Genomic DNA, 13,733 nt, shown 5'->3' on the forward strand with positions numbered 1-13,733 from the left:
GTGGGGCAGCTACACTAGCTGGCTCATCTCACAGAAGTTGCTTAGAAAGTTGCCTGCACATTTTGCTTCATAACTTTCCTTCCAGGAGGGCTGTATACTTACTTTTTTTAAAATGAAAGCTCAGAGTCTGGGCCCCCTTGCAGGCATGGGCCCTGGTGCAGTTACTCCTATTGCTCCCTTGTCATCCAGCCATGCCCAACCCATTTAGGCTCCAACAGCTGGGGCGTCACAGATATAGCTTGGTGCCTTTTTAAACTGTGCCAAGACTGCTGTGTATTATACAAAGTAAGCTACAGCTTCCCTTATTTCTGTTCTTGTTTCTGCTTTCTATGCCAATTATATAAGAACTGTCAGTTGCTGAAATTGTCCTTTTTAAAAAATGAATATATTTCTGGGTCAAGATGGTAATCAAATCCTATCATTTCTGTGTAAGGTTACCAACTTTTTTTCTGCCAGGTACCTTGTATCATTGATAGCTATGCATACACTGAAATAGAGAAAGTTGTCGTGCCACTTAATTTCTATGTCTCTGTGTTATGCAACTGATAAAAGTGTCTTGCCTGGGAGAGGGGAAATGGTAGCCATATTTTTATGTACCGTTGGCTGTGGGCAGTATAGAAATTGAATAAAATAAATAAATAAATAAATAAAGCCTGGATCCAGACAACAGTGCATTTAGTTCATATGCCAAAGGGAACTGGGACTTTCATTTTTCAAATAACAGCTTCCCGTATTTCTTCATTAATCTCTTTTAAAAGTGAGAGGGGTATCGTAATAAGTTCAGGATTCATGAAGATGGGAGGGGCTTCTAAGGGATAAAAGCAAAAAAATCCCATTAACCCTCGGCCGATATCTAAAGAAATTATTTGGATTCAGGTCCCATTATATTATTATGCCATATAATTTATCTAATTTAATCTATGATTTTTCAAAACATAATCTTGATATTTTCACCATAGCCTTATTCAGGGTACTGGCGAACACATTATGTGAATGTGTCAGAGGCTGGGACAGTGAACAATCCTAAGTGCATATTTGATCATCTGTACAGAATTTGAACACAAATGTTGTATATGCATAGGCTCTGCACGGAAAACCAGATCAGCATATAAATGTTAGGTGTGGGGAAAGCATGTGCAATCCTACCTGCTTCCATGTCCATTGGTTGACTGAGTAGGGCTCTTGAAACAAGGCATTAAAATGCTTTGTAGTATTAACTACCCTTTGGCTCTGTGGCTTCAAAAAAGCAATGTGATACTTTAAAGACTCTTTTTCTGGCATTACCATCTTTGCTCTTAGAGAGCTTCCAGAAGTCACATTGTTGACTGTGCTAGTCACCTCCATAATCATAACTGATACTGTAACATTGGATGAAAAGATACCTGCTCTCGAAACAGATGTAAGCATGTGAGAAATTTAAGAGTAAATTACTTGTATACTTATGCCAGCTTCATGAACACATATTAGACCGCAATCTTTTATGTCTTATTGTTTCACCACAAACGTGACTTGTATGAGGCATCTCACATGAATGAAAATATTAAAACCAGAAAATCAGAAGTAACTTTCAGAAAATGAAACTATAAATGCTGAAGAATAAATTCTTAAATCTGCTCATTTTTAGTTATTTATGACTGAATATTTTGTGCAAAGAGAAGTAATGTTGCTGAACTCAGCTATAAAATTCTTTTTTTTAGGGACCTCTAGAAAAGTCACTACAGAACAACTTGGGTTCGGAAAGACAAAGAAATGTTGAACACCAGGTGTCTACAGTTAAGAACAGTGCACAGGCAAGTTATTACAGTTTGCCACATGAGTACCAAATACCACCAGTTCTCCATACAAGTGTAGATGTATCTTCTGTCAACTTACTGTACAGGTAGACTAAGGTTGGGCCTGCACATGCAGCAGATGGTAAGATGGGACTGCACTACTTTAGGGGCACACCTCTTTTGAATGCTCCCCCATTAAAAAAATACAGCCTGCAAATAGAAAATTAGTACATCAGGGGTAAAAGGTTTGATTAAAGCTGTTTGTACGCTGTGCTGGTGGTTTGCTATTTGTGTGGATTTTTTTAACATAGAGGATTCCCCCCCCCCCACACACACACTTGTTATCTGACATGGTGTGGTCTATTCTAGCATGCTTCAGTCTTTGTATATTTAGGACTTCATCCGGGGAATAAAGGCTGGCAAGAAGTATCTTCCAATAAGCAAACTGCTTTCACCAGTGCTTAGATACTTCTTGCCAGCCTTTATTCCCCTGATGAAGGCCTAAATATACAAAGGCTGAAACGCGTTGTGCTTGGATTACAAAAAAACACTTATTTTTCTAGCATTTTGGTTTTCCTTCCTCATATTCCCCTGGTTTTATATGCTAGCCACTCTCTGGTGTTGTTATTCTAGCATGCTACCACCACATTCTGCTGCATTTGTTTATTTTTCTTACATTTATAATATCCTGCCTTTCTTGAACTATGGAACCAAAGGTGGTATATACGTGCTTCCTAGGTGGCCTTCTATCCACTGGCCAGACTCAGGTCTGCTTAGTTTCAGTAAAGAGATGGCCTCATGTGTCTTCATACTTGCCAACTATGTGTGCACGTATATGTAGATATATGCATGGAATTTGCTGCCTTGTTATTGTGGGCACCCTTTTAGTTGATAAAACATTTTAAATTGATTAATACCTTAGAGCAGCCTTTCCCAACCGGTGTGCCTCCAGATGTTGTTGGACCACAATTCCCATCAGCCTCAGCCATTGGCAATGCTCGCTGAGGCTGATGGGAGTTGTGGTCCAACAACATCTGGAGGCACACTGGTTGGGAAAGGCTGGCTTAGAGCAATGTGTTTAAAAGCTGCAGCCCTCATAATAAGCATGAGATGTAAAATAGTTCAGTTAACCTCACCTATCTAAGGCATAGCCAATAGCTGTGGAAGGGGGTCAGTAACAAGAGAGAGCTTCTAGGAGGGGTCAAAGTTTCCTGAGGAATATTATTGGGAATGAGATAAGATCCATTTGCCAATAAATAATTTTCATTTAAAAAAACAGATGACTGAACAAGATGTCAAATATTTAGAAGATTTGCAAGAGGAGTTTGACTTCAGGTATAAAACAATACAGAGCATAGGTAAGCTTTTCCATGTGTGTAAACCATATTGGTAATTCAGTGTTTATTAATGTGTGGGAACACTGTTTTATGCTGTATCTGTTGTTAATTCTTACGATAACCTTGTGTTATATCGAAAAACCCAATAAATGGCATATTTACCAAAAAGTTTTTTTTAAAAACTGTGTAACTGCAGCAGCTGATTGTGAGGTACCTATGGAAAAGTACAGTCTAACCCAGGAGTTATCAACCTTTTGTCCCTGTGGGGACATTTGAAATTTTGAGTGTGTGCCATAAGCACCATTCCCTCTTGTTGCTTCTTTTCCTCATCCCTGGGTGACTGTATTCCTCTATCTCCCCACCCCCATGCATACACATACATTATTTGCTTTTTCATAGGGTCTAGGTAAAAGTTGGATCCAGTGGAAGTAAAACAGATCCTGTTAAATTTGTATTACAGCCTAAATGTGTTCTTAATGACTGGAGTCATAACCCTGAAAAACTTTGTCCCAACCAAGGCTGTAATCCTTTGACTCTTACCTGGAAGTAAACCCCAGTGAAGATGGTGTTTACATGCAGAGAACTGTACTACACATCCAATTGAAAGCAATGGAATGGCATTTAGTTACAATAAACATATTCCATTGCTTTCAGTGGGACTTAGTTGTGACTAATTGCTGGATAGTACCTTATCTTATAGCACTGTTCTTCAGCGTTGGGTCTCCATCATACTTGACTAAGCTGGCTGGGATTGATGGGAGTTGTAGTCTAATAACATCTAGGGATGTAAGGTTGAAGAATAGTCCCTTATAGTGTATAATCCCTTATATACCCAACTGATCACTGCACTCTGCAGGAAAGGGTGCCCTGCAGATAGCACATCATAAAATTGCTTGCACAGGACATCGATATCAAGCCTTTAGTGTGGTGGCACCTACACCCTTTGGAACTCTCTACTGTCCTGTTGCATATCATACACTTTCCTCTTTCAACAAGCCTTCTAAATGGAGATTTTTATCCCAGCAATATCTATATAAGGTTTGAAATTGTTTTTATATATGCAGTTGTTTTATACATGTTTTTATTGTATTGTGAAATTGTTTTGAGATTCGTCACAGGAAGCAATTCATAAATGGAATTAATAATAATAAAACATGTATTAGTTTGCAGCAATTTTATCATTAACAGATTATAAAATGGATGCAGAAGCTTCCTGATCTCCTCCTTGCAGCCGCACATGTGGAGAAGGGGAGGAAGGAGTGCATGAGCCTGAGATTTCTTGTGACTATTCCCCATAATGCTGTACCATGGTTTTAGTGCTGTGTGTGGGTAAACTGGGCCATGCTATTTAGGGGTTTCCTCCTCCTGTACACATACTGTTTTGCATCTTCTTTTAGAACAGAATGACAAAAACAGTGTTGCCATGAAGCATGAGATGCTGGTGTTGCAGGAAATGCTCAATACCTTAGACTACAAGAGAAAGGTTTGTTAAATTGTTTTTGTCATTTGTATGTGGTGTTGGTGTTGTGCTCCTCCCTCTTACACTGAATTAAACTGTGGTTTATTTTCTGTGGTTAAGCAGCAGGAAATTCTTTAGACCCTGAAGAGTCTGATGATTGCAGAATGCTGTCTTCATTAGCCTCCCCCAACCTAGTGCCTCCCAGATGTTTTGCACTACAGCTCCCATCATCCTTAACTATTGGCCATCTTAGTTGAGGCTGATGGATGTTCAAATCCAACAACATCTGAAGGACACCAAGTTGGGGAAAGCTGCTTCCATACTTGAAAGTAGGAAGACTAAGTCTGCAGACGTTCTCCCTTACATTGCTGACCTGTCCTTTCTCCAAAGAGCTCAGAGTAGCATACATGGGGCTGGAAGATAGTGACTAGTGACTCGTGTGCATGCTTACTCAGTTCCACTGTATTCAGTTAGGCTTACTCACAGGTAAGTGTGCATAGGATTGCACCCTTAGTGAGCTTCATGGCTAAGTGATTAGGTGATTGCAAAACGTCCCTCTTCCCTTGGCATTTCCAAGGAAAGTCTTATGTCTGAAACCTTGGAGGGCTGCTGCCAGTCAGGTGTATACAGTGCTGAGCTAGATGATGACTCTGTGTGAAGCAATCTCCTGTATTCCTAGTAGGAATGGGGGAGAAATTTGATTCAATTAGCATTTAAATCCAAATCTATCAAATTTGCACTTTCCAAAACAATACAAGAACCAAAATATAGCCATCCTTTGAAATCTGCACTTAACCAAATTTTGCAGTGCAGTTCTCCAACCAAAAAAAACCATAGAAAAATGCAGTAGAGTAGGATAAATTGCTTGCAAAACTGTGTGCATTAGTCAAAACTGCATACAAAAATGTGTTTGTTAGCAGAAAGTCACACTAAAATACTGAATGATTTTCATTAGGATTTTTTAAAAAGCACGGAAATAGTTACAGAAATGTGGAGAACTGAATTTAAGGCTGTGAACACATTAGTTGTATACAGTAAAGTGTTTCCATTAGCCACACCTGGAGGGGGAACTGGCTGATCTGCCGATTAGTTGCGAAATCTCTTTGAAGCTGAAAAACCACTCAAGCTGATCCCACTAGGTTTTACAGCAGAAGGTGGTGGGGTTTTACTGGCATTGTGTGCCCCCGTTTTCAGAAGAGAGAGGTGGAGACACACTGGAACCAGCAGAACAGTGAATGTGTTTCTACCTTTAGTTGTATTCAACCCTCTATTCTGAAATCAGTACTTTACAATGTGGGTACTTTTAAATAGGCATTGAAGCGGGTTGAGCTCTACCCTGGAATATGTGAAATAATGAAGAAAATACTCACATGACTATGTGTAAAATGCTTCTTCACAATGCTATAACAACTTGTCCTGACTAATCCAAGAGGATTGGGGGAGGAGCTTCTAGGCCAGAGGATGCGATTTTTTAGAAGGAGAGTTGCCTTAGCACCTCACTTTAGAAATTGAGTAATAGTATTATGAACATTCTTGTTCCCTTGCATCAAAACCACTAAGCTGCAGCAAGATTTATTTATTTATTTATTGCATTTGTATACTGCCCCATAGCCGGAGCTCTCTGGGCGGTTTACAACAATCAGTAGAGAATTGTCCTACTTCTTTCTGTTACTGCTGTAGGAGCCTAAAGAGGCAAATAGTGTTATACAGTACAATAATTTCTGGGCCCAGTTAAAAGTGCTGATGTTGATCTTCAAAGCCCTGAACAGTTTGGGAGCAGATTACTTAAAATGATTGCCTACATCCGTTTAAGCCTGCCCATACCTTAGGGTGGGTGAACCTTCTGTTAAGGCTTCCTCAACTCACTGGCAAGCCCAAATCCTCTGGGCTGGATAGAGCTAATCAGAATAGATTTATTGAAATCGCTGGATCGTCACCTTGCAGTGGTGAGTGGGCTTGAGTGTTCCAGTGAACCCTGTGAGCGATGCCGTCGGGAGTCATGTACTCCCAGCAGGGTCACCCATGGTGGTAAGGTCAAGGGAGAGGAACCAGACAAGGAATGATCCAAGAAAGTCCTCAATGGTAGAACAGGCACAGTCATGACAAAGAAGCAAAATTTCTAGATATTCTAAATGACTATTCCCTAGACCAGTTGGTCATGGAACCGACCAGAGGGATGGCAACCCTGGACTTAATCCTCAGTGGGGACCAGGACCTGGTGCGAGATGTAAGTGTTGTTGAACCGATTGGGAGCAGTGACCATAGTGCTATTAAATTAAACATACATGTAAATGGCCAATTGCCAAGAAAATCCAACACGGTCACTTTTGACTTCAAGAGAGGAAACTTCACAAAAATGAGGGGAGTGGTAAAAAGAAAGCTGAAAAACAAAGTCCAGAGGGTCACATCACTCGAAAATGCTTGGAAGTTGTTTAAAAACACTATATTAGAAGCTCAACTGGAGTGCATACCGCAGATCAGAAAAGGTACCGCCAGGGCCAAGAAGATGCCAGCATGGTTAACAAGCAAAGTCAAGGAAGCTCTTAGAGGCAAAAAGTCTTCCTTCAGAAAATGGAAGTCTTGTCCGAATGAAGAAAATAAAAAAGAACACAAACTCTGGCAAAAGAAATGCAAGAAGACAATAAGGGATGCTAAAAAAGAATTTGAGGAGCACATTGCTAAGAACATAAAAACCAACAACAAAAAATTCTATAAATACATTCAAAGCAGGAGACCATCTAGGGAGGCGACTGGACCCTTGGATGATAAGGGAGTCAAAGGCGTACTAAAGAACGATAAGGAGATTGCAGAGAAGCTAAATGAATTCTTTGCATCTGTCTTCACAGTGGAAGATATAGGGCAGATCCCTGAACCTGAACTAACATTTGCAGGAAGGGATTCTGAGGAACTGAGACAAATAGTGGTAACGAGAGAGAAAGTTCTACGCTTAATGGTCAATATAAAAACTGACAAATCACCGGGCCCGGATGGCATCTACCCGAGAGTTCTCAAAGAACTCAAATGTGAAATTGCTGATCTGCTAACTAAAATATGTAACTTGTCCCTCAGGTCCTCCTCTGTGCCTGAGGACTGGAAAGTGGCAAATGTAACGCCAATCTTCAAAAAGGGATCCAGAGGGGATCCCGGAAATTACAGGCCAGTTAGCTTAACCTCTGTCCCTGGGAAACTGGTAGAAAGTATTATTAAAGCCAGATTAACTAAGCACATAGAAGAACAAGCCTTGCTGAAGCAGAGCCAGCATGGCTTCTGCAAGGGAAAGTCCTGTCTCAGTAACCTACTAGAATTCTTTGAGAGTGTCAACAAGCATATAGATAGAGGTGATCCAGTGGACATAGTGTACTTAGACTTTCAAAAAGCGTTTGACAAGGTACCTCACCAAAGACTTCTGAGGAAGCTTAGCAGTCATGGAATAAGAGGAGAGGTCCTCTTGTGGATAAGGGATTGGTTAAGAAGCAGAAAGCAGAGAGTAGGAATAAATGGACAGTTCTCCCAATGGAGGGCTGTAGAAAGTGGAGTCCGTCAAGGATCGGTATTGGGACCTGTACTTTTCAACTTGTTCATTAATGACCTAGAATTAGGAGTGAGCAGTGAAGTGGCCAAGTTTGCTGACGACACTAAATTGTTCAGGGTTGTTAAAACAAAAAGGGATTGCGAAGAGCTTCAAAAAGACCTCTCCAAACTGAGTGAATGGGCGGAAAAATGGCAAATGCAATTCAATATAAACAAGTTAAAATTATGCATATTGGAGCAAAAAATCTTAATTTCACATATACGCTCATGGGGTCTGAACTGGCGATGACCGACCAGGAGAGAGACCTCGGGGTTGTAGTGGACAGCACGATGAAAATGTCGACCCAGTGTGCGGCAGCTGTGAAAAAGGCAAATTCCATGCTAGGGATAATTAGGAAAGGTATTGAAAATAAAACAGTCAATATCATAATGCCACTGTATAAATCTATGGTGCGGCCGCATTTGGAATACTGTGTACAGTTCTGGTCGCCTCATCTTAAAAAGGATATTATAGAGTTGGAAAAGGTTCAGAAGAGGGCAACCAGAATGATCAAGGGGATGGAGTGACTCCCTTACGAAGAAAGGTTGCAGCATTTGGGGCTTTTTAGTTTAGAGAAAAGGCGGGTCAGAGGAGACATGATAGAAGTGTATAACATTATGCATGGCATTGAGAAAGTGGATAGAGAAAAGGTCTTCTCCCTCTCTCATAATACAAAAACTCGGGGACATTCAAAGAAGCTGAATGTTGGAAGATTCAGGAGACAAAAGGAAGTACTTCTTTACTCAGCGCATAGTTAAACTATGGAATTTGCTCCCACAAGATGCAGTAATGGCCACCAGCTTGGATGGCTTTAAAAGAAGATTAGACAAATTCATGGAGGACAGGGCTATCAATGGCTACTAGCCGTGATGGCTGTGCTGTGCCACCCTAGTCAGAGGCAGCATGCTTCTGAAAACCAGTTGCCGGAAGCCTCAGGAGGGGAGAGTGTTCTTGCACTCAGGTCCTGCTTGCGGGCTTCCCCCAGGCACCTGGTTGGCCACTGTGAGAACAGGATGCTGGACTAGATGGGCCACTGGCCTGATGCAGCAGGCTCTTCTTATGTTCTTATGATAACAATGTGTATGTTACAACGGCTGTGAAGGCGGATGAAGCCTGCAGCAGATAAAAGACTTCCAATCGTCGTGGCATCCATGCCATTGGATCAAAGCCTTTTTCTGTCAAGATTGTGTGTTGATCATCGTGCACCGATCTCCCCACATAAAGCAAATTCACGCACAGCCGTCTTCCAACCAAAACAAAACAGAAGTCCCATGGTGATCAGCGAATGGCAACGGGGGCAGGACTGTGAAATCCGGAAGCCATGAGTCATGGACCGGCACATGGGCAGTGGATACAGACTCAGTTGTCCTGGCTCAAGGACCGAGGCAGTTGAGTAGTTCGGCAGCTATATCCAGGACTGAACAGTCCTATTCAGGATCCACTCTGCTCACCCCATATGGGGAGGGGGCTAGGAAAGGTACCCTAAACATAGTCTGCCTCAACTCTCTCCCTGACTGGATCACCACGTCCAGTGGGGTCACCACTTAGTGGTCGCAAAAGACAAATGAACTTTGGAACATGGCATATACGGACATTGCTGGACAATACAGATAGTGAACATCCTGAACGCAGGACTGCCATCATTGCGAAGGAGTTGAGACATTTTAATATTGACATAGCAGCACAACTCGAAGAGCAGGAGAGGGACAACTGAAGGAAGAAAAAGGAGGTTATACCTTCTTTTGGAAAGGACTGCCTTGAACAAGAATGACGAATACATGGAGTAGGCTTTGCTATTAAAAATGAACTTGTGAAGCTTTTGTCAGAAGTTCCTACTGGCATTAATGAATGACTCTCAACTCTCCCATTAAAACTCGCCAAAAACCAGCAGGCAACTATTCTAAGTGCTTATGCACCAACATTAGATGCTGATGAAGACATCAAGGAAAACTTTTATACCCAGCTGGACATCATCTTATCAGAGATACCTAAGGAGGATAAAATTATCCTGCTGGGCGATTTCAATGCAAGAGTTGGGCGTGATTTTGATTTATGGCCACAAACCATTGGGAAAGAAGGAGTTGGCAATAGCAACCTGAATGGCGTTCTACTTCTGACTAAATGTTTAGAGCATAATCTTGTTGTTACAAACACACTCTTTTGCCAGAAAGATAAATTTAAAACATCATGGAAGCACCCTCGGTCGAAGCACTGGCATCTCCTGGATTACGTAATTGTCTGTGCCAGAGATCGTCGTGATGTACTCCTCACCAGGGCCATGATGAGCGCCGATGACTGCTGGACAGATCACCCATTAATTCGATCCACTATGGCCATTAATATTGTTCCTCAATGTAGGCTCCAAGGAAGAAAACCAAGGCATAAAATGAACATCCATGCCCTTCAAGATCCTATTAAGCAAGCTTGCTTTCAAACAACTCTCAAGAAACATCTACCTACAGAACTTCCTGAAAACATTGGGGAACACTGGATTAAACTGAAGACTTCCATTATTGCAGCATGTGAACAAACTATTGGATACCAGACTAAGAAACATCAGGACTGGTTTGATGAGAATGATGGTGAGATTGAACATATCATTGACAAGAAAAGGAAAGCCTTCCAGATATGACAAAAATACATTAACTGTGCTGCTAAGAAAAAAATCTATGCCAGTGCAAAGGCTGAGGTCCAAAGAAGAACTAGAGAACTTAAGAACGCCTGGTGGATAAAGAAAGCTCAAGAAATCCAGCATTTTGCAGATGCTCATGATGCACGGGGCTTCTTTAATGCCACAAAGGCCATCTACGGACCAACAAATTATACTACAAATCCCTTACGTTCAATAGATGGTACCAAACGTCTAAAGGACAGAGAGTCTATTGCACTGCGTTGGAAAGAGTATTACCACGACCTCCTTAATCGTAACTCTATTGTGGCTGATGAGGTCTTCTCGCAAATCCCACAACAACAAATTAGAGATGAGCTTGCAGTATTCCCTAATTTGGATGAAGTCAGTAAAGCCATTAATCAAATGAAGAATAACAAAGCTAGTGGACCTGATAGGATTCCTGCTGAAGTCTTTAAAGAAGGTGGGCCTGAACTTACACAACAACTTCATAAGCTCAGCAAAAAAATCTGGATGAGGGAGGAGATCCCAGAAGACTTTAGGGATGCCATAATTATCACTCTTTTCAAGAGGTAATAGAACAGATTGTGGGAACTACCGAGGCATCTCCCTTCTAGCTACCACAGGTAAAATCCTTGCAAGGATCCTCACAAATCTCCTCCTACCTATCTCAGAAGACATCCTCCCTGAATCCCAAAATGGTTTCCGCCCTTCCAGGGGGACAGTGGACATGATCTTCGCTGCACGACAGCTTCAAGAAAAATGCAGGGAGCAAAACCGACCTCTGTATATGGTGTTTATTGCTCTGACTAAGGCCTTTGATACTGTAAATCGAACTGCTCTCTGGACCATCCTTCTGAAAATTGGATGCCCTGATAAATTTGTGAATATGTTGCGACTCCTCCATGACGACATGATGGTGACAATTTTGGATAGCAATGGCTTTCAAAGTGATCCATACAAAGTGGGATCAGGCATCAAACAGGGATGCGTCATTGCTCCGACCTTATTTGCTATTTTCATCACCATGATTCTACACCTTGTTGAGGGGAAACTTCCCACTGGTGTGGAAATCACATATCAAACAGATGGAAAGCTTTTTAATCTCAGTAGGCTGAAAGGAAAAAGTAAGGTAATTACAACTTCTGTCATAGAACTTCAATATGCTGATGATAATGTAGTCTCCGCGCATTCAGAGGACGATCTTCAAACTGTCCTAAATGTCTTTGCAGAAGCATATGAAAAGCTTGGCCTCTCGCTTAACATCAAAAAAACCAAAGTGCTTCATCAGCAAGTGTGAACCAATCCCTCTGTAGCGCCATCAATCCAGCTTAATGGTGCAACGCTGGAGAATGTCGATCACTTTTCTTATCTTGGCAGCCATCTCTCTGTAAAAGCTGACATCGATGCTGAAATTCAGCATCGTCTGAGTTCTGCAAGTGCCGCATTCTCCTGAATGAAGCGTAGAGTGTTCGAGGATTGGGATATTCGCAGGGAGACCAAAATGCTTATTTACAAAACCATTGTACTACTGACCTTACTGTATGCCTGTGAAACATGGACCATCTATAAACGCCACTCCCAACTTCTTGAAAGATTCCACCAATGCTGCCTCCGGAAAATTCTGCAAATTACTTGGGAAGATAGGCAGACTAATTTTAGCGTATTGGAAGAAGCAAAGACCACCAGTGTTGAAACAATGATCCTCCAACATCAACTTTGCTGGACCGGCCATGTTGTTCGAATGCCTGATCACCGTCTTCCAAAGCAGCTACTTTACTCCCAACTTAAGGATAGAAAATGGAATAATGGTGGAGAGCAAGAGAGGTTTAAAGATGTTCTCAAAGCTAATCTAAAAAAATGTAACATGAGCATCGAGAACTGGGAAGCCTTGTTCCATGAGCGTCCCAATTGGAGGTCGGCCATTATCAAAGGTGCTGTGGACTTTGAAGAAGCATGAGTACAGGGTGAAAAGGATCAACGAACTAAGCGGAAGGCACATCAAGCAAATCCTCATCGTGACCATCTTCCATCTGGAAACCTATGTCCTCACTGTGGGAGGCTGTGTGGATCCAGAATTGGCCTCCACAGTCACTTACAGACCCACCGTTAAAGACCTTACCCTGGAAGACAATCTTACTCGGCCACAAGTGATCGCCAATGAATGAATGACTGAAATCAATGGATGCGAGGGTGATTAAAGTCAATCAATTTCACTGGGTCTGCTCTGACCATGACTTAAGCTGTGAACACACTAGTCATCGGAGCAAAGTGTTTCCATTAGCCACACCTGGAGGGGGAACAGGTTGATCTGCCGATCAGTTGCAAAATCTCTTTGAAGCTGAATTAAAAGAAAACACACTCAAGCTGCTGCTGCTACCAGGTTTTACAGTAAAAAGGGGTGGGGTTTGACTACTGTCATGTGGCCCCATTTTCAGAAGAGAGAGGTGGAACGGGAAGAACAGTGAGTGTGTTTCGACCCTAAGATTGGAACAATGAGAGAACCAAAACTGACAGCCCATTCCATCCCTAGTTCCTAGTCATTAAGGAGCACAGGTTCTGGCTTAAGGTGTACAGAGTGGCTGTTTTGTTACATGCCTGGATAGTTCCTTCCAACATAACACTTTACAGACATTTTTGTTCCATGTGAACATTATTATTTTGGAAACCTTCCAACTCCTCTACAAACTCAGTTATTTTGAAAGCTTGTCTCACCATAAAACTCACTTTCACTGAACAACATATTTCTATCCTAGAATATTTCAAGTATAAAGGCTCAAAATTTCTGGGTGTGTGCATTTTAAAGCCCTTTTTCATCTTTTACAGTTCGATAATTATAGGCAATTAAATGTTATGATAAACATGTCAACCAAACTTTCTTACTCCTTATATTGCTGATTCGAATGAGGTGTAGAACTAAGAGTTTCTTAAGCAGGGCAGTTCTGTTCTTCCACAAGGACTAGAC

The 13,733-nt window shown here is 41.6% G+C and overlaps 1 protein-coding gene across 4 annotated transcripts in view; it reads left to right on the forward strand.

The window, feature by feature from the left end:
- The window catches only part of STAT4 (signal transducer and activator of transcription 4), an 83,747-nt gene that overhangs the window by 16,323 nt on the left and 53,691 nt on the right, over window positions 1–13,733 (forward strand). For all 4 annotated transcript variants that reach the window (XM_061608192.1, XM_061608191.1, XM_061608193.1 and 1 more), the window contains 3 exons: window positions 1,698–1,790; window positions 3,052–3,130; window positions 4,507–4,592. In XM_061608192.1, the coding sequence (XP_061464176.1) occupies window positions 1,698–1,790; window positions 3,052–3,130; window positions 4,507–4,592 (258 nt within the window). The remainder of the gene's footprint in view (window positions 1–1,697; window positions 1,791–3,051; window positions 3,131–4,506; window positions 4,593–13,733) is intronic.

This window comes from Rhineura floridana, chromosome 2, assembly GCF_030035675.1.
Source record: "Rhineura floridana isolate rRhiFlo1 chromosome 2, rRhiFlo1.hap2, whole genome shotgun sequence".
Classification (NCBI taxonomy): Eukaryota; Metazoa; Chordata; class Lepidosauria; order Squamata; family Rhineuridae; genus Rhineura; species Rhineura floridana.